The sequence below is a fragment of the Diorhabda sublineata genome, chromosome 5, assembly GCF_026230105.1.
Source record: "Diorhabda sublineata isolate icDioSubl1.1 chromosome 5, icDioSubl1.1, whole genome shotgun sequence".
Classification (NCBI taxonomy): Eukaryota; Metazoa; Arthropoda; class Insecta; order Coleoptera; family Chrysomelidae; genus Diorhabda; species Diorhabda sublineata.
In genome coordinates, this window is record NC_079478.1 from 35,768,344 (window position 1) to 35,787,514 (window position 19,171).

The 19,171-nt window shown below is 28.9% G+C and overlaps 5 protein-coding genes and 1 long non-coding RNA gene across 11 annotated transcripts; 3 read left to right on the plus strand and 3 right to left on the minus strand.

Moving 5' to 3' along the window:
- The first annotated feature begins 60 nt into the window (after positions 1 to 60).
- Positions 61 to 2,674, plus strand: LOC130444325 (formylglycine-generating enzyme). The gene is made up of 4 exons (XM_056779407.1): positions 61 to 875; positions 930 to 1,101; positions 1,155 to 1,314; positions 2,073 to 2,674. Exons 1-4 carry the CDS (start codon positions 362 to 364, stop codon positions 2,211 to 2,213), a joined length of 987 nt encoding a protein of 328 aa, XP_056635385.1. The 5' UTR covers positions 61 to 361; the 3' UTR covers positions 2,214 to 2,674.
- LOC130444324 (traB domain-containing protein) lies at positions 2,120 to 7,536 on the minus strand. The gene is made up of 6 exons (XM_056779405.1): positions 7,381 to 7,536; positions 6,971 to 7,215; positions 6,663 to 6,914; positions 6,470 to 6,609; positions 5,245 to 5,414; positions 2,120 to 5,188 (listed from the first exon to the last, which is right to left on the minus strand). Exons 1-6 carry the CDS (start codon positions 7,403 to 7,405, stop codon positions 4,881 to 4,883), a joined length of 1,140 nt encoding a protein of 379 aa, XP_056635383.1. The 5' UTR covers positions 7,406 to 7,536; the 3' UTR covers positions 2,120 to 4,880.
- Positions 7,537 to 8,154: 618 nt separating this feature from the next.
- LOC130444328 (uncharacterized) lies at positions 8,155 to 8,659 on the plus strand. The gene is made up of 3 exons (XR_008909949.1): positions 8,155 to 8,250; positions 8,303 to 8,356; positions 8,513 to 8,659. It is a non-coding gene; the product is annotated as an uncharacterized LOC130444328 (long non-coding RNA).
- LOC130444327 (ER membrane protein complex subunit 4) lies at positions 8,585 to 9,347 on the minus strand. Its single transcript, XM_056779414.1, has 2 exons — positions 9,174 to 9,347; positions 8,585 to 9,121 (listed from the first exon to the last, which is right to left on the minus strand). Exons 1-2 carry the CDS (start codon positions 9,224 to 9,226, stop codon positions 8,656 to 8,658), a joined length of 519 nt encoding a protein of 172 aa, XP_056635392.1. The 5' UTR covers positions 9,227 to 9,347; the 3' UTR covers positions 8,585 to 8,655.
- Positions 9,348 to 9,840: 493 nt separating this feature from the next.
- LOC130444326 (CKLF-like MARVEL transmembrane domain-containing protein 4) lies at positions 9,841 to 13,683 on the plus strand. 6 transcript variants are annotated; one of them, XM_056779413.1, is made up of 4 exons: positions 9,841 to 10,239; positions 10,497 to 10,640; positions 10,789 to 11,058; positions 11,135 to 13,683. In XM_056779413.1, the coding sequence occupies exons 2-4, from the start codon at positions 10,503 to 10,505 to the stop codon at positions 11,270 to 11,272; spliced, it is 546 nt and encodes a 181-aa protein (XP_056635391.1). In that variant the 5' UTR covers positions 9,841 to 10,239; positions 10,497 to 10,502; the 3' UTR covers positions 11,273 to 13,683. The 6 variants fall into 6 exon arrangements, with proteins under 6 accessions (XP_056635391.1, XP_056635389.1, XP_056635386.1 ...); XM_056779411.1 differs by having other exon boundaries at positions 9,896 to 10,239; positions 10,478 to 10,640; XM_056779408.1 differs by having other exon boundaries at positions 9,914 to 10,235; positions 10,478 to 10,640.
- Positions 13,088 to 18,688, minus strand: LOC130444323 (origin recognition complex subunit 3). Its single transcript, XM_056779404.1, has 9 exons — positions 18,528 to 18,688; positions 18,312 to 18,464; positions 17,992 to 18,258; positions 17,484 to 17,936; positions 16,482 to 16,799; positions 16,041 to 16,352; positions 15,753 to 15,986; positions 14,984 to 15,177; positions 13,088 to 14,904 (listed from the first exon to the last, which is right to left on the minus strand). The coding sequence occupies exons 1-9, from the start codon at positions 18,558 to 18,560 to the stop codon at positions 14,802 to 14,804; spliced, it is 2,067 nt and encodes a 688-aa protein (XP_056635382.1). The 5' UTR covers positions 18,561 to 18,688; the 3' UTR covers positions 13,088 to 14,801.
- Positions 18,689 to 19,171: the final 483 nt, after the last annotated feature.

The following is a 19,171-nucleotide window of genomic DNA, read 5'->3' on the forward strand; positions in this document are numbered from 1 at the left end:
GCAGCACTTACAAGGTCAGGAGCTCTTACCCCGGCATCCCGTTTTACCCCACTCTCCCCCAATTAAAAAAAATATACCTTCATAGGAATCTATTAAAGAATATATTTTTTTAACTTCAATACAATAATACGATTGAGTATGGACCTCTATTATTTATTGATGTGTTAATAACGCTCGACACAGTCACACGAATATTCATGGATGTAGAGCTTACAGCTTTGAGAATCATATTTTGAATTAAGAGAAGTTAACCACAAGTCATTTGCATAAGACAAAGTTTGCAGATAAAATTATGATTTATATTAAAATGATTTAGATCCAAGTGTTCATTAGAGAATTAGTTTTATTTAGATATTTTTCGATGTACTTATATTTTCAGTTACCTCTTGTACTTATCCTAAGTACAATTAAATCTACCGTTCCAGATTGTGGATGCGATACAAACAGAGATAACCATTGTAAAGATGATTCAGATCCCAGTTTTAAATACTTAAAAGATTCAAACGAAATTAGAGACAATAACGATGTGATAAATACGTCCGATATGGTACTAATAGAAGGCGCTACGTTCGAAATGGGAACTAATAAACCAGTATTTGAAGCAGATTTCGAAGGTCCTCTTCGGAATGTTAGCGTCAATAATTTTTATTTAGATAAATATGAAGTTTCGAATCAAAATTTCTACGATTTCGTCAAAAAAACAGGGTATCAAACAGAGGCTGAAGTTTTCGGAGATAGTTTTATATTCGAAATGTGCCTTCCGGAAGAAGAGAGGAAAAAATATGAAGACGTTAGGGCTGTACAAGCACCTTGGTGGATAAAAATGAAAGGCGTTTCTTGGAAACATCCTGAAGGGCCTGATACTACTATCGAAGGTTAGTTTTTATTTTTTTATTAATGAAATAGAAGTGAATTAGTAAATATTTTAGATAAAATGAATCATCCTGTAATTCACGTATCTTGGAACGATGCGGTTAAATACTGTGAATATCTAGGAAAAAGATTACCGACCGAAGCTGAATGGGAAATGGCTTGTAGGGGAGGATTAAAACAAAAATTGTATCCTTGGGGTAACAAACTCAATCCGAAAGGACAACATTGGTGATTATTTTTATTCAAATATTGTTTGTTTGGTAAAAAATATTTTATTTTAGGACGAATATATGGCAAGGCGAATTTCCACATACTAATACTGCAGAAGACGGGTTCAAATTTACTAATCCAGTTGATTCATTTCCTCCAAACAAATTCGGGTTATACAACATGGCCGGGAACGTTTGGGAATGGACACAGGATAATTGGCAAAATAGTCCTGTAAGTTTTTCATTATATATTTAAAAATGTGATTTTAATATTATGAAACCCCATAAAGTAGGAACCACTGTTGCTTCTCAACGGGTATCTATTATTTTTTTTCTTCCAAAATTTGAACGAGCATCAATTTGATGAGAAAATGGTCATTGAAAACCCCAAAGTTTACAGAACTCATAGGAATCTCACATGCCACGACAGATTCAATTTTATTGATAACTTGAGCAAGAGAAAGCTTTCTAGAAGATGTGTTTCCTCAAAATTGATGACAAGAAGATTATTGAAAAGCGATACACGAAAAGTTATGTCCATTTCTGTGGAAAATATGGAGAAAAGATGTGAAAGGAGGAGAAAAGAGAATCAAATAACACAGAAGTTTTATCCACAATTAAAACAACTACACTATAAAGAAACAGCTGATTCAAGATTTGAAATACATGAGAAATAACAGGGTGAAAAATAGGAAGTAAATTGGGAATAGGTAGTGGTAGATAATAAACCGAAGGTGTAAGATGACAAGGACTGAGTTTTTTCTGAAAATAACTAAGCGAAATTAAAAAAAAAACTCAAGTTCCACTCAAAGTATGTCATATATATCCTGTGATGTATTACAGGGTTAAATATTTTATTTAATGATCATTTGGTTATGTAAATGGAAAATATTAGAATGAAATAATCATTTAACTGATATCTATATATTTACATCAGAATAGTAACAAAAATATATATTTAACATTTTAAATTTTTTATTTTTTGTTCAGAATACGAAGGTGAAGAAAGGTGGTTCGTTCTTATGCCACGAATCGTATTGTTGGAGGTATCGTTGCGCTGCTAGATCGTCCAATACCAAAGATAGTTCTGCTTCTAATTTGGGGTTCCGTTGTGCAGCCGACAAGATTTAAATTGGAGGTTCATTACCGATATAAACGAATCCTTAAATAACTTTAATAATGTTGTAAGGTAACCCCATGTTTTTAAAATTTTTACATTAATAAGAATTATCAAAAATAAATATTTTAATTAATAAAATTGTATCAAAAACTAGTGATATTCAACCCCATAAGGGGAAAAATTAACTAAAAGGCATAAATAATTCACACCTTTGACTTAAATTTAGTAAAAAAAAACATTTTTCATACCCCCAAATAAATTTAGGGTGCTACCAATTAATTGGTATTATTTTTTTTCTTTTATAACAATTTCCCTCGCCTATTTTAAGATGACAATAAAATTGTATGAACCTCCAATCAAAATATGGCAAGATAAAATATTCAAGTACTTAAGATATCCTGCCAAAAAGTCTTCCGATTAATTTTTTAATATTTTTAATAGATGAAAGTAATATAACTATACGTTAAATGGTTAATGTATTCATAAATCCAACCCCCTAAACCAGTTAATAATAATAAATAAACTCCCTTCTTTTTTTAGGGTTAATATAGTTCGGAATGTAATAAAAAAACACCTTGACCTTTAATTAAAAGTAATTTATCACACACAGCCTTTTCTAAAGTTTTTTTGCTTCCGGATTTGAAACAAACTGGGAAATTAACGCCCGTATGGGGTAAAATAGATTCCGAGGGAGGCCACAAATGAGATCAAAGGAATATTCAGTTGTAGAATCAATCGATTGGGGTAGATTTACTGAGGGAATTATTAATACAGGATATTCTTCAATTAAGCTGGGGGACAATTAGAGAGAAAAATAGAAGTAAATCGATTTTTAAATGGAAGGAAATAAATGGTTACTTGGAAAATGTCATAAAAGAACAAAATATTAAATTACAAGATGGTTACCGTTCCAATATGGGGGTGGGCTAACTTCAGGAGACAATACTATTAAGAAAACAATAAAAATATGGAAGGGATGATTTTTTTTATTAATGAATCCTTCAAATGACTGATTTATCATTTTTTTGGAAAAAAAATTCAAAAATTCTAATTGAATTTCATTTAAAAACAAAATACTTTAGTACAAGGTGGTACATGTCCCATAGGGAGCTATGGGGTTCAAAAGACAGGACTAATAAGAATAAAAACCCGAAATAAGTTGGAGGAGATGATGAGGAAGCCATTAAAAAACTGATTTGCAAGTTTCTTGATGAAAAAATTGTAAAAATTTAGATTGAATGTCATTAAGACAACAAAATATTATGATACAAGATGATATTTGTCCAATATGGCGCTATGGGGATGCGCTAGATTGAAAAGGCAATACACAATACAAACTAGGAGGATTAAAGAATAATAAAAGTATATACAAATCACATGATGCAATAAAAATCACAAAATATCTGAAATAAGAGGATTTCTTAATCCATAGAGTCCTTAGAGGATGTGCTAGGTCCTAGAGGCATTACGAAATACAAACTAGAAGGATTAAAGAACATACAAATTATCTAATTCAAGACAAAGTACAAAAAATCTAAAATAGAGGATTTTTCAATGGATATAGTCCTCAAAGGACTAAAATAAGATATTTGCAGATACATTAGATCCTAGAGGCAATACGAAATACATACTAGAAGGATTAAAGGACATTTGAGGCATGTACAAATGATTCAATACAAGAAAAATCGTAAAATAACCGGATTAAGGAAAGTGGAGGAATTCTCAGTGGATTGAGCCCTTAAAGGATAAAAATAACAGCTTCGAAGATGTGTTAGGTTCTAGAGGCATTACGAAATACAAACTAGAAGGATTAAAGGACATACAAATTATCTAATTCACGACAACGTACAAAAAATCTAAAATAGAAGATTTTTCAATGGATATAGTTCTCAAAGGACTAAAATAAGATATTTGCAGATACATTAGGTCCTAGAGGCAATACGAAATACAAACTAAAAGGATTAAAGGACATTAGAGGCATGTACATATGATTCTATAAAAGAAAAATCGTAAAATATCTGGATTAAGGAAAGTGGATTAAGTCCTTAAAGGACAAAAATAACAGCTTCGAAGTTGTGCTAGATTCTAGAGGACATCTTAACACAAGAAATATCATGTTAAGTCCTTAAAGGATCAAAATAACAGTTTTTAAGTGAAAAAAACAGTTAAAACCATTCGAATTTACTATTAAAAGATAATAGAGAATAAAATATATATTGAAGTCTGTAATTAGAAATTGGAAGCAAAAAGAAATCATTAAATAACAAAAAATATGTAATAAGATTCTAAAAAAAGGATTTCTTAACGAAAAAAGTTCTTAAAAGGGGTAAATCATCAGTTTTTTTACAAAAAAAAATAAAAAAAACCCAATTTCAGTTGATTATATTATGAGAAATATTTTTTCCTAGAACGGTAATTGAAAAGAATCAAAAATTTGTATTTCCCGTCGAAAAATTTGAGAAAAAATTACCCCTGGGGTGTCCAAGACGAATGGTTCCATGTATTACAACTCAATTGTGGCCCTGTTTATCCACAAATAATTGTACTCATCCAAAAATTTGGGACAACTAGTATTTAATAATCCGGATAAAAAATAAATTAAATTTCCAATAATCTAAATTCAGTCTATTAAAAAACTAATTTAAAATGGTTAGGGTTTTAAAAAAACAAGAAAAAACTCAGTTTAAGCTTAACCTAAAATTGTTTTCGGCTCTCAAGCCTATCAATATTTTTTGAGCAACAATATGAGTATTTTCTTTCAAAAATTTTGGTACTGGAACGAATTTGTACACCAAATAACCCCCGAAGGCTAATAAAGTTATCTTATAAGCCCTTTTGATGATTTTAGATGTTAACGAAGGAGGTGGGATCGTGACTATAGAGTTTACGTTATGCTCTTGACTCGTAGGCCAAAGTTTTTTAATTCCTGGTGTGTGACCCATACCGACGACACCCACTACACGTATAGGCTCGTGTTCAAAGTCACCTAAAAATTTTTATAACTAGAAATGTCCTTGGAACGATCGGTTACAGGATAATTACCTTCTTGCGAGGATTTCGATCTCGATTGGACAGCCTGTTGTAAGGAATTTGTCAAATAAATGTCTCTTTCATCTAAAAAAACTTCCTTGAACGCGGGATATTGTTCAGAAAAATCTGATAATACCTGCTCCAGCATATCTTTTTCCTTACATTTTTCTATATCTTCTACACTAAAAAAGTTATAAGAACAACCTGTATGACTGTGGTACATTTTAATTTTTTTTTTCAAAAATCTGGTACAAAAATAATGGAACATTGATTTGTTATACTGGAATTACTTGTACGAGGGCTGTGCGGAAGTTAATGAATGTTTTGAGATGCAAAATCAAGTGAAAACACAAATTAATTAGATCAAGATATATGTCCATGTCGCTTTTCTCAAATCTGACATTACACTGCTTCCCACAATTATTAAAACCTTGTAAATCAATCTTTTAGATCATTATTTAGGTTAACTTCAAGTTTTTTATGTAAAATTTGTTCTCAAGTAGTACTTATATGAGGGCTGTATAGGAAATAACAAGTTTTTAGATAAAAAATCGAGTAGAAAAACAATTTTTTTTTCATTTAGAACAAGATATATGTTCATGTCACTGACACATCTTGAGTTTATTATAATTTTTCCAACAAAAACATTCTCAAATTTAATATTTCACTACTTCATACATTTCAACATACCCTGTACATATTTTTAACCTAAAAATCATTAAAACCTTGTAAATCAATATTTAGGTCAATTTCAAGGTTTTTATGCAAAATTTGTTCTAAAGATGATGAAACAATCTCGAGTAGTGATTATATGAAGGTTATAGGATACATATAACAAGTTTTTAGATAGAAAATAAGTGAAAAAAAGATTTATTGCATGTTGTTGAATATATAGCAAATCTTGAGATTTCTCATCATAAACATAAACATTCTTAATATTAAAATTTTATTGCTTCACACATTTGACACACCCTGTATACAAAGTATGGAAGGCTCATTTCTCAAACTACCACAAATAGTTGCCTACTGAATGTAGTAATCTTACAGCATCAAGAAGTTTGTTTTATCCACCACAGAACCAAATTAAAACATTATTTTCTGAACAACCGAAGTACAACCTTCTATTTTTTATTAAACCAAAAAATTGAAATAATCGTGATTTTTGAATTTTTTTATTATATTTCACTTTATGAAAACTATTTACAATATTTTAATAAGAAATATCAAATTTACTTACGTGATAGGTTCCTTTGAAGTAAGTAGATGCCATGCTAATTTCACAGTTTGAAACCACGAAAGCCTCGCCAAAGCCCTTTGTAATGTGATGGACATAGAACGGTCTCCAAGGTGTATAGTGCAATTAGGAATATTGGAAGCCTGCAAAAAAATTGAATAAAAAAACAAAAAAAAAATTAAAAACTTCAACTCACCTCTTTAAAAGCAACTCTAAATTCTCCACCGGGAGCCATACCAATTTCTTTAGTTAAATAAGCACTCATATTGAGCACAAGTAAATAAATTAACCCATTATAGAGTCCATTACTTCTAATTGTACTCAAAATTTTTTGCATATCAATATTTTTGGCTTCCTGTAAAATAGTTTCTTCGTCTAAAGCTAAAATATTTGTTCTAGAGCTGCAAAGTTCTAGAACAACTACATGTGGAAGAACGGTTGTTATAACCTATAAATAAGTAAAAAAAAAATATTCTGTCGAAGTATTTTTAAGTGTTAACTCACTTTTCTTACATCTTCTTGCGATTCTTTACTGAAATGTGCTGTACCGATAAGATACACTTTTGCGCCAGTCTTTTCATGTCTTAGAAGAGTAACCGTTTTCGGTAAATTATTATCGAAATCGTCGTCGGATTTACTGCTGGAGGATTCAGCATCCCCTAAACTTACGATTTCTATTGGATCGCTTTTATCCGAACCGGAACCGTTCTCCGTATCCGGATCTATTTTAACCGTACTTTCTGTTAATTCTAAAATATTTATTTTTCGAAATAATAACAACGTTGTAGGAAATTATTATAAATTGATCATAAAATCTAAGATAATTTAAATTTCTAAATTAGAGACTTTCACATATCAATATGGTAGATCAAATATTACGTATATATTATTCTTTTTATTTGCTTAAATCTTACCAAAATTAGTTAGAGAATTATCCATTATGACGAATTATTTTTCTATGTAAAACCTATAATATTAGTAAATCAAAATAATAAAAGAACTAAAAATTTCAACTTTTTGTAATCGCTGTCAGGAAAACAGCTGTGTTCTTTTTAAAAGAACGGAACGTTAAAAATCACACGTGATTATTTGTTTGATTATAGTACGAAAGCGGTGCTGGTATGAAATTTATGAAAAAAAATGGATAATAAATCCTGTTCTATAGTATAATATATTTTTCTAGGGACTAAATATTGTTTCTGGTAGTCACTTTGTTTTTCAACTCAAAATATTCAGCAAAATAGAAAAGAAAATAAACCTGTATTTATTGAAAACTTGGCAACGTTTAGTGAAATATGTACTTGTACCGTGTTCGGCTATGTAAATTTGATGACATGACTGTTCGGTATCGTTCGGCAAATTACTTTATTCCGATTTCACTATTCGGTTTTCGTTCTGTTATATCAATCATTGATCACTCCGAGTAACATATCATTGCCCTGAATTTTAAGAGTGAGTTCCCAGACTTTCAATACTTATCAATGCACAATTTTCTTCGACAGTTAGTATTGTATTCATAAAATATATAATCTTATTCGTAATACATAAAAAACCTGACTTCAATTAATTTTTTTTTGTTATTCATTTACAGTTAGGCAATTACCACAATCAATCTGTTTAATTTATGATCACGTGGTACAAATCGCTCTGTTTCACGAACAGCATACCGAACGTAGCTTGTGTCACAGAACATACCCAGGGTATGTTTTGTGACTTGTGTCATGATCTACCTGTCATTTCATCTTATGACCTTTTAATTTATATAGAAAATGTTTAGAGGGTTTGTATGTATTAAAATCATTTATTTTTATTTTTTAATAACATATTTGTTTTTAGTTATCGTTTATAATTGGAGTGTATGCAGGAATATATGTATCCCAAAATTATGATGTGAGTTACTTTTAGATTAAATATTACGTATTCTATAAGGTTTATTGACATTTTTTGTTAATCAGAAATAGTAGAAACTGCATTTTTTTCACTTGGTTTACGAATAAAATGCCGTATTTTGTTAGTTTTTAGGGGTCAAATATAAATTTTTTTCAGATTCCTAAAGTAGGTGATCCAGCGTCGTTGTACGAGAAGATAAAACAATACGCAGATGAACATAAGAAAAAATAGTTTTGTTTTTTATAGTTTTATTAATTTGTAAGACCTAAATTTTATTATAAATAAAAAGTATTTTGATATTAACACAATTTTATTCCTCCACCTAAATACTCGAGCCGAATTGGTGGTTCCACAAAAGCCAACCAATCGCTAGCGTAAGTAGGTAATAATCCCATACTGTGACATTTATACAAAGCCAAACCTATATTCACGAAATTCCCCAAGACATAAACGATCATTTGTAAAATAGCGTTCGAGGTTTCCATCATTTTAAATGTCGCCTTGGTAGACCAAATTGCTTGCAAAGGTCTCATCAACAGCATACCTACCATCATTATAGGAAAAATAGATATGGAATTACCGGCCATATACATTATAAAAAGATTCATTGGTACTTGTTTCATAGGACCTAACGCCAAGTCCCAAGATTTTTTTGTTATTAAACGAGATACGTCGGTTTTTTTTGAAACTTCGCTATTAGATCCGATCATGGCAGCGCTATAGCCTGGCGGTGAGGCTATAGGCTCCGTAGATACACGTGTAATTCTACAAACATGAAAATTCAGCTAACTTCAGTGGAATAATTGAGAAAACTGACCTTATAGAATCGAGACTCCATTTCGTACGTCGATTTTGTGATTTATTCGACATAATTAATTGTGTAGTAATTATCGTATAATTTAATAATTATATATTAATTGCGAACGGAAACAAATAAGAAATTTAGGTTAACACAAGCCACTACCTTTTATTTCGTTTTGACAATCAAAATTACATGTCATTTTATTAAAGCAAGGTTAGAACATAGAGAAAGCATTAAAGATAGAGTAAAATTTTACTACGGGACGAGAGAGAGTGATTCGCCGATCATGTATTCAATTTAAGAATGAAACATTAATATATAATAACTAACAATTTATATTTAATATTCCACTTTTTTATTAAATTTCCAGCAATTTCGTGAATCTACTTGCTTAAATTGTTGGTGATTATGATTCTCCGTTATTGCTCTCAATTATACTATGTTCTATGATTATATTGATACTACTTTTATCAAAAAACATAATTTTGAAAACTTATAATTTGTTTTAAGGTATTACTGTGTGCTATCGTAATATCACATTTAAATTTCGCGCTATAAATAAAATTCAAATATGCAATAAATTTGTTACGAATTGGAAATCATAGGTTACGGCTTAAACCCCCAGATGGCAATACGGATAAATGACAGTAGGTCTTTTCGTAAACTATGATCGGATTAGTCCAATCATGATCTGCATGTTTGAAAACTAATCCAGATCACATTCATTGTTGTTTGGAAACGAAGATGATTAATGACCCAAATGATATAAAAGGTTATCTATATTTAAAAATTAAAACGCGTAATGTTTCAAAAAATGTAGTCAAATGACCCTATAGTATTGATTTTTACATACATATCAGAATTTGTATAACCCATTACAAAATTTCATATTGCGATTGCGCAACACCTGACAAGTTTCGTGTCCTACTTTTTATGGTGACGCCCCCTTAAAAATAGTTTATGACTTGTATTTGGGAGGTAACTCCAATTTAGTGTGTGGTAACAAAAAAATGTTTTAAAAGTCTTATTGTGTCAACTTGATTAAAATATTTAAATCAAACACGTTTTAATCAATCAGTAAGTACGTATCGTTTATCATTTAATAATAAAAATATACTCTTAACCTAAATAACTAATTTAAAAGCTTTTAGTTGAAAATAAAAATCAATGACAATTATTAATAATTGTTTTCTAAAATTGTTTATATAATTTCGAGTTAAAAAGATTGTTATTTTTTTCATATATTTGTTTCGAAATTCAAAATTTATGTGCTCGTAGACGTATGACATCATCTATTCTATATTTATTTGATTATAAAGTAAACCGAAGAGATTTTAGATTGAAATGGCGGATCCGGGGTTTCCAGGACAACATACGACAACAACTACAGTACATTCAACTAATACGACGGTACAAACGAATATAAGATTCGATCCTTCTTACGTTAGGACTTTACCAGGAATTGCAAAATGTGCTCAATTGGTAAGTTTTTAATAAAAAAATTGTGAGGTTAGGAGCGAAGTTTTCTTTGGTAATTGTTCAATAAATTTTGATCAGTTTAATATAGAATTAAATTTATTTCATGCGCCCTATAGTAAAAAACTTTGTCAGTGTACGTTTTTTGTTACAGTTACTAAATTTATTAGGGTTCATATGCATCGAATCGAGTGGCGTCTTGGCGACACGTTCGAGAGGATCGTTCTTTAACTTTGTAGCAATGTTTGGTTTTTGGTTCACGGGTATCTTACTGGCTTTTTACTTATTCCACCTCATAGAAAAACTCTACCGAGTACCATGGTTGAAATTAGAATTCGTTTATTGTTGCATTTGGACAGGTTTTTATATGATCGCTTCATCTTTGGCTGTGTCGTATAACAGCGAGGCGTACATCGTGGCCGGGGTGAGTTTTTCAGTCTAAACAGAGTGTATTGAAATAATCTTGAGGTAACAGTCGGTATTGTTTGATCGATTTCCAGGTGTTTGGTTTCTGCGCCATGGTTGTTTATGGTATAGACGCTTTTCTCAAATACAAAGCTGTTCAAAATGGGGAAATCGCTCAAGGTGAAAGATCAAATAACAAACAAACTACGACCGTTTCTAGTCCGGCTTATTAAAATGTTATCACCGATAAATTTTTATCACTATAAAGCATTAATTATTCAATATTAACACTGTTACACTTTATCACCCTATTAATTATAACTGAAAGGAATTTCCGAAAATAATGTGTTCAAGGTATTTCATAAATAATATCGTGAAAACATCGTGTCATTCCTCTAATTTATGGTACTGTATAAAATATGTCTACATCATATATATCAGGGTGGATTTATTTTAATATGAAATATAATTTCCCAAAAGTACCTAAACTGAATCATAAGTGAGGAAAAAAAAAACAATAATAATTTAGAATTCGCTAAAAACTACAAATTTCCAAAATGATTTTCAATTTGTATAAGCTTTTTCATCATATTTTAATGGTTATATAAAAATTTTTGATACGTTTACTGCCGGTTATGTGTATAGTGTACAGTGTGTCAATTCACACGGCAGTCAACGTGTTAGAATAATTTTTTCAATAAATAATTAAAATATGAAGAAACTTGTACAATGCCTACAATTTAAGAAATTTTAAAGCTTTTAACTATTTAAAAATGTAATAAGACTTAAATTTTCTTTTTTTTTGTCATTCTTTTCAAATTTAGCCTACTTTTGGGAAATCCTAAATGTTATATCTACTTACAAAATATGTGCTAGATATTCCTTATAACAAAGTTCTTGATATTTTTATTGTTTATACACAAAGTAAACTTATAATTATTTATTTTATTATATACACTTGTTAGACACTTGAGTAACAAAATGGCTTCTTACCTTTTTTCAATATCCCTTCTATTAGTATAATTGTGAATCTTAATCTGAATATTTGCATTAAAAAAGAGTGTATGTGAAATCAACATTAGTCAATATATCATTTGTCTATGTCTAAAATTAGTTCGTTTTATTCCTACGTGGCGCTGTGTTACTAGGGGTTTTTTAAGCTGGCAATTACGTAAATTTATTATTTCTCATTAAAACTGATATTTCATACTGTAATTATGTCAGTTTGTGATCGATTCTATATACTATTGTCATCATTTTTTTTAGTAGCTTCTTAAAATCACTCTACTGGTTTAAAACTGAATGATAATTTTGCATTTAATAAGAGTTTAATTAAAATTTCTGTTATCTCCATTCAAACACAATTCCAAAATTCGATTATATTTCCATTTATATTCATTTACATTAATTTCACTTTTGAATTTTACGGTTTAAACGTTGGTAGTCGTGTGTTATCGGTTTTCAGTGTTGTAAGATTTGATTGTTATATAAATCACATAATTGTTATGTAAATTGTTTTTATGTATATTGTTTTTTCATTTTATAAATAATTATTCTATCGTATGTAATTAATTTTGATTCTATTTAAAAGTATTATTTCCATTTCCTATCAGTTATATTCAAAATAACTATAACCAACAAAATCATATTATATCAACAATCGGATAAAAATTACAACGTGGCAACGGTGTAAAATGTCTGTCATAAATTATCTCTACACCTTAACCTTATACTTATCGTAGTTTGTTTTGTTGGTTGAATGCAATTTTTCTTTTATTTAGTACCAATAGTGTGAGTTTATTAGATCAATATGTTTTTCTCAGTACCTGTTATCATAAACAATAGATATTTTTGAAGCCATATTTAAGAAAAGTTACGAGTTATTTAATATGTACATAATTTATTTTTGATTTATGAATAGTTAAGAGTATATTCATTATTTTGTTGATGATTAATGATATTTTGTAGGTAGTTTATTAGGGGGTTATTAAAAGTATATTATAGGTTTTAAATCACAGTTTAAAGTTCTCGAGTAAACGTTATATGTGTAAATTGAAAAAAAAAAAATACTTTTGTGCTGTTCTAGAAGTTTTAATTGAACTAAAAACAAATTAAAAAGAGTAAACAGTAGTAAATATACGAAATGTACATGAATATGTGGTTTTTGAACTCTACTTTTCTCAAAATAAGGCATATTAGTGAAAGTTACGTTTTGCAATTCAGAGATTTTTTGTTTAATGTATGAAGAAATTTATATGATGTGTGCCACTTGTAAAAGGTATGTGTTAAAATAATCTTTTTTCTATTGCAATTGCTTGTTTTTAATGTTATTTAGAATTTTTTTGACATATCAAGTGTATTGAACTTTGTATAAAACAAATATTTTACGAATAATCTAGATATATTAAAAAAAAGTATAAACATATTTTTTGTAACTTATATTCAAATTTTGAACAAAAATAAAAGATTGTAATTTTTTGATATATAAAATGAATTTTTAATAATAAAACTGGTATTTCATGAATATTTATTAATATTGTTGAGAATTTCTGTACATTATATAAAAATTTTAATGTCTGCAAAATGGACCATGATATGAATCTGTTAACTACAATTTTGTAATAAACTTTTTATTTAAAAAAAATATGTGTTGATATTAAAAATCCTTTATTCTTCTTATTCGTATATTGACAAAAAAAGGTTTCTAATGCTTATTTATGTATATAGTTTGATTTTCATAAAAATATAACTAATTGCTACTCTTTGTCTCTCTACTTCCAATTTTTCCCCACTTTTCTTTCCCTGGTAACTACTTTCATTTCGTCAAGATAATCCTTCATTTACTTTTTCCTTTATTTTCCTCTTTGTTCACCAAATTCCATTATTTCTCTAGTTTATTCTCATTTTAAACCCATAATAATGTTTACGCTTCCTCTTTTCGTTTTTCTCACCAATTTTCTCAACTTAATTTCACCTGCTTTAATTCTAGTTCATTTGGAATGTTCAAACTCTCAGTTGCCAAATATAACCTCTAAAACCACTATTGTTTCTTTATTAAAATGCTCTCTTTCCAAAAGTTCGATTGAACCGATTTTTTTTCACAATTTTCGTTTTTTTTTGATAACAATTGCAAAATATTATTTTTTTACTAATTTTCGTAAGTAAATTAATTTACAGATTCAGAGTTTGTTTATTCGTTTTTTTGTGAACACCTGGTATAAACTACGTAATGTTAGCCATTTTGATATTTATAGTGTCACAACAAAATATAAATACCCGAAGTGTATATGAAATCAACATTCGTGTATTAGGGGAAATTACATTTTAAAGGTTGGTAGCTATGAGGTTTATTATTGTCAAAATAAATACGTTGTTTTGATTTATAATTTAGTAATTAATAGTTATGTGACTGAAGTTTTTGGAATAATTCTTTTTAGTTTTGAAACAGACTATAATTTTTTAGGTAATTTTTTTTTTATTATAAACGTAAATAACGCAATATACATAGGTAAGATGAAATTAACTATAATTTTCACAATGTATTAGTTGGGGCTCTTACTCAAATAAATGTTTTTGGTTTATTACTTTTAGTTTCAAAATAGACTATAGTTTCCAAGTTTTTCAAGTTGGAAATGATTTTTTGTTGATAATAAACTGTAAATAACGAAATATACTGAGGTATGATGGGAAATAAGATGACAGCGAAATAAAAAAAATTTATTAAAAAAATAAATAACCACACAATTATTTTATTAAATTGAATTATCCACCCCAAGTTAATCTTTGAACATGATCGGTTTTTCGTTTGGAACTCTTGATGAAACCTAAATGCTCCAACTCGGCAACGGCTTGTGTAAACCGAGCTCTAATTTTACATTAAAGAAAAATCGAATAAAACAAACCAAACTAGAGCAAAAAAATGTTTAATATAAAAAAAAGGATACTGCAGTTCCGGTTTTATAAAAATTTTCGCAGTCTGTTGTGTATCTACATCTGGATCGACGATACTTAAGAAAGACTGCAACCAATCATATAAATTTATCATTTTTCCATATTCCAAATGTAGTTTGTATGCTATACAAATATCCGGCATGGTGGGGTTTATAGAGGTGGGATTAGCCAGTTCACAACATTCACACTAAAAAAGAAAAGTCTCAAAAAAAACTTAAATTTTTGTAGCATTCATTTGAGTTTTATTACTTTCCAACTACCACCCGTATTTCACTTTCTATTTTTTCTTTTTCCAATAAATCTAATGTTCAGCGATCTATTTATGTTTATTATGATTCTTCTCTTTTAATTATGACAAAATCATACATAACCTAATTTTCACTAATCTCATCGATTTTTACCGGGGGCAAAAAATATTTTTTTGGTGAATGTCATATATTACGCCTATATAAAAACGTTACTAACATCAACATTAGAAATTTTATTGAATTTGACGGGGGGCGTAAAATATTTTGTTGAGAAATGTCGTAAAATACCCACGCGAATATAAAAATGGAGATCACACATTTCAGTTGTATTAATTTCCAACTACCATTCGTATTTCACCATTTTCACGTCATTTTGTAATAAAACGTTTTTATTTCTTCTTTTTTAATTACGTACGACAGAAACCTAATTTCTACAAACTTCAACATTCAAAATGTCACAGTGTGTTATGGAAGGCATAAAATATTTTGTTGGGGAACGTCATAAAACACTCACCTGCAGATAAAATTGGGGATCATTCAAAGCATTGTGTATCGCAGATCGATGAGATCCTATAATGTAATTTTTAATACTTATATTATTATAAAAGAAAATTTCGTGAAAATATCGCGATTCCGGTTCCATAAGGAACTTTTTGAACGTATCCGATATGTTTTTAATGATTTCTTCTCTCAATTTTTCGTATTTAGTAAGAGATTTATTCGGCTGTTGGGTCATTTCTAGAAGTTTCTGTAACAAAAAATAAATTAATAACGAAATTTTTGGTTGTCCTAATAGACCGACCTGTCTAAGCTGGGTTCTACTGGCTACTTTCAAATCGACTGGTTTTGTATTATCTTCACATTCTTCCATTGTTTCTTCAAAATCGTTTACCCCGATACTTTCAAGATTTTTCAAATAAATCGATAATATTTTTACAAATTGTTTAATTTCGTCGTTTTTAGGCACTTCGTTGCTGGCCAAAATCTCAACTATCCTTGTTAATTTTACACACAGTTCGTCTTTTGATTGAAAATTAAGAAGTTTCATACATTCTAAGTACTCTGAAGTTTCAGTTATTTTTTTTACAGTGGCTATAGCATATAATTCTCGCACCTACAGAACAAAATTTTAACTTTACATACAACTTTCGTTAGATTTTAACAAAAACAATTAGTTCAGCAAAACTGTTCAAATATCGAATAACAAGTATCACTTTTTTCTTAGTGTAGACAAAAATATTACCTGTTTACCTAACGGGGCTCTTGGTAAGTCTTCTACAAGCACCAACAGGCATCTCAAAAATAAATGTAATAATTGAATGTATGTTTGTATATCACAAATTTTTTGATAGAGTACTTCACTTAAATAGTCATTATCTACTAGTAATTTCACTTGTATATCTTTTGATTCACTTTCTACGAGTTTTTTAAATGACGGTAATTGTCGTACAGTTTCAAAATCATCTTCAGTAAATTCTTGAATAGTTTCTTGATTAACGTATTTGCTTAAATTGCACAATGCCATCGCGTTACCGTAAGTAAAATGATCTGCACAAGCATACTAAAAAAACCAATACATACAGTACATTTAATGATTTTTCTTTGTTTTTTTTTTCGATAATTTAATACATTTTACTGTAATTATTATTGTAATAATGATATTCAAATAACCCAATAATAATAATTCGCATTTTTAGGTTATATCAACTTTTATAATGGGATAACTTTTGGTTACTTTTTTCATAGTTTTATTTATTTTAATTTATAATTAATTAAATTTTGAATATAACAATATATAGCAAGAAAAAGTTAGAGTAATCAAAATAATTAATTCCTCAAGTGTCAAAAAAGATATAACCTCAAGATGAGGTATTTCTTCTTTCTCCAATCATTTGGCCTTTATATACATGATATACTCTATATATATTAAATTTCGGAAACAACTTGAGGACAATATAAAAGAGGCACAAATTGTATGTAAAAGTAGCAAATATAACCTCCAAAGAAGGTAATTCTTCTTTCACTAATAACATGGCCTTTGTATACATGATTAATCACTAGATTTATAAATATTTGGAAATTGAACTTGCATAAAATATTGTAGGGTCCAAATTGTAAATAAAAGTAGTAAAAAACAGTAGGAGAAACAAGTATGTAGTTATGAAATGAAACATAAAATTAGACACATAAAGTTTTACATGGTTAAAACATTCCTCAAAATCAAATAATTTTGATTGAAAATTACCTTGATATTCCTGATGAAATTATTAACTGATAGATCATAGAACAAGAATAACTCCATGAAAAGATTGAACACTCTGCCTCCCAACTGAAACGGGCAGACATTTGAGAAAAACACTTTTTCCAAGACATTATTCAAATATTCTATCGACCTTTGGGAATTGAACACCTTCACTCTGATTTTCGAAGATACCTTATAAGGTAAAGTTCCATGTAGAGCATTCATATCAGTCGCTATTCCAAAAATAAGCACAAACGGCAGATCCTTGAGATAACAACTGATTATTAGGATAAACCGTTGGAGGACACTCGGATTGAAGCTTTCAAAATCAGGAATAATTACAGCTAGAGGTTTTTTCTTCGAATCTTCATATAAGTCCATATACCAGCATTTAAGTATAGCCATATTTAGTTGCGTTTTCCTTATATGTGATTTTACCACGTCGAAAGAGTCATCCTAATAGATAAACACCTTAAAAAACGAATATTTTACTACTAATAATGTAATTTACCTTCAAATCACCATTAACAAATTCATTGATCATATTTTCCATGAGATACTTGATGTTTTGACAATCTTGACTTTGTAAGTAGGCAACATGCGGAGTAGTTTCTCTTAATTGTTTTGAAAGCGATTCGAATTGTGCGCCGTGATCTGGCATATTGATTCCAGTAAATAACGCTGCTGTTGGGATTTCATTTACAACATCGTTATGACTGGTTTTAACAAAGTTTATGAGGTTACTTAATACTGAAGAAAATAGATTATCGTTTAAAATCTGAAAATTAATAATAAATGTAGAAATTTCAATCTAAAATTACTATTACTTACGTGTATTTCTTCCTCAATGACGTCCCACAAAGAACGATAATGTTGATACCACATATTCGATGAAAATAACGTATTAGTTTGACAAACTGATTTTTTCTTATGTTTACTTTGTTTTTTAGAAGCTTTAAAATCATTTTTAAATATAAAAACACCCTAAAACCATTAACAATTGAGAATATATCGAGAAGTAATAAGATAACGATTTTTATACAATACCTTTGAAACCGATAACGTTTGATCTGTATCCATGTCTTTACTTGAAAATCTAATCCCTGTTATATTAATAAAATCTAAAAAAACAACTTAATTATCGTTTCTTTTACAAAACCCCGCCATTCCTTGACATTTTCGGTCAGTTTGACATAAGTCATTTTAATAGTGTGATTTAGCTACCACATCTGTCAATGGAAATTTCCGATGTCTCCCGATTATCATGTTCAGTGAAGTAACCAAAAAAATTTCACGTTATAGAAGCAAATATTCTTAAAAAATAGCGTGAGCATATTTTTTCAAATAATTATGCTCTTTATATTCATTGCTACTAGTAATTAAAATCATAATTTTTATTGGTCATAGAATAATAATAGGTAAAACTCGGTAAACTGATGAGTAAATTGAAGATTCCTACAGTATTCGAAGTATAGAATGACAGTCATTTGAGCGAATTTTTTATTTCTTGATAATAAGTATTTGAACTAAATTATTTTACCCTTCAGTTTAAGGTAGATTACTATATTTCAGTATTTCTAAAATCCTGTTTTACTAAGTAGTAAAGTAAGCCCTACATTTATATTTGTAAATCGTTTTGATTTTAGTACTCTTCTGATTTAAGATTGGTTTCTTTTTATATTTTATTTAAA

Bases quoted from the DNA above. Each gene is read 5' to 3' on its own strand.
- LOC130444327 (XM_056779414.1), bottom strand. From the start codon at position 9,226: ATGTCGAATAAATCACAAAATCGACGTACGAAATGGAGTCTCGATTCT. The intron at 9,122-9,173 runs GTCAGTTTTCTC...TCATGTTTGTAG, and splicing joins TGGAGTCTCGATTCTATAAG to AATTACACGTGTATCTACGG.
- LOC130444323 (XM_056779404.1), bottom strand. From the start codon at position 18,560: ATGGATACAGATCAAACGTTATCGGTTTCAAAG. The intron at 16,800-17,483 runs GTAATTTTCAAT...TGGTTTTTTTAG, and splicing joins ATTTCATCAGGAATATCAAG to TATGCTTGTGCAGATCATTT. The intron at 16,353-16,481 runs GTAATATTTTTG...TTTGTTCTGTAG, and splicing joins GAGCCCCGTTAGGTAAACAG to GTGCGAGAATTATATGCTAT.
- LOC130444324 (XM_056779405.1), bottom strand. From the start codon at position 7,405: ATGGATAATTCTCTAACTAATTTTG. The intron at 6,610-6,662 runs GTGAGTTGAAGT...ATTTTTTTGCAG, and splicing joins TTAGAGTTGCTTTTAAAGAG to GCTTCCAATATTCCTAATTG. The intron at 5,415-6,469 runs GTAAGTAAATTT...TAACTTTTTTAG, and splicing joins ACTTCAAAGGAACCTATCAC to TGTAGAAGATATAGAAAAAT.
- LOC130444326 (XM_056779413.1), top strand. From the start codon at position 10,503: ATGGCGGATCCGGGGTTTCCAGGACAACATACGACAACAACTACAGTA. The intron at 10,641-10,788 runs GTAAGTTTTTAA...TTTTTGTTACAG, and splicing joins TTGCAAAATGTGCTCAATTG to TTACTAAATTTATTAGGGTT. The intron at 11,059-11,134 runs GTGAGTTTTTCA...ATCGATTTCCAG, and splicing joins AGGCGTACATCGTGGCCGGG to GTGTTTGGTTTCTGCGCCAT.
- LOC130444325 (XM_056779407.1), top strand. From the start codon at position 362: ATGTACTTATATTTTCAGTTACCTCTTGTACTTATCCTAAGTACAATT. The intron at 1,102-1,154 runs GTGATTATTTTT...ATTTTATTTTAG, and splicing joins AATCCGAAAGGACAACATTG to GACGAATATATGGCAAGGCG. The intron at 1,315-2,072 runs GTAAGTTTTTCA...TTTTTTGTTCAG, and splicing joins ATAATTGGCAAAATAGTCCT to AATACGAAGGTGAAGAAAGG.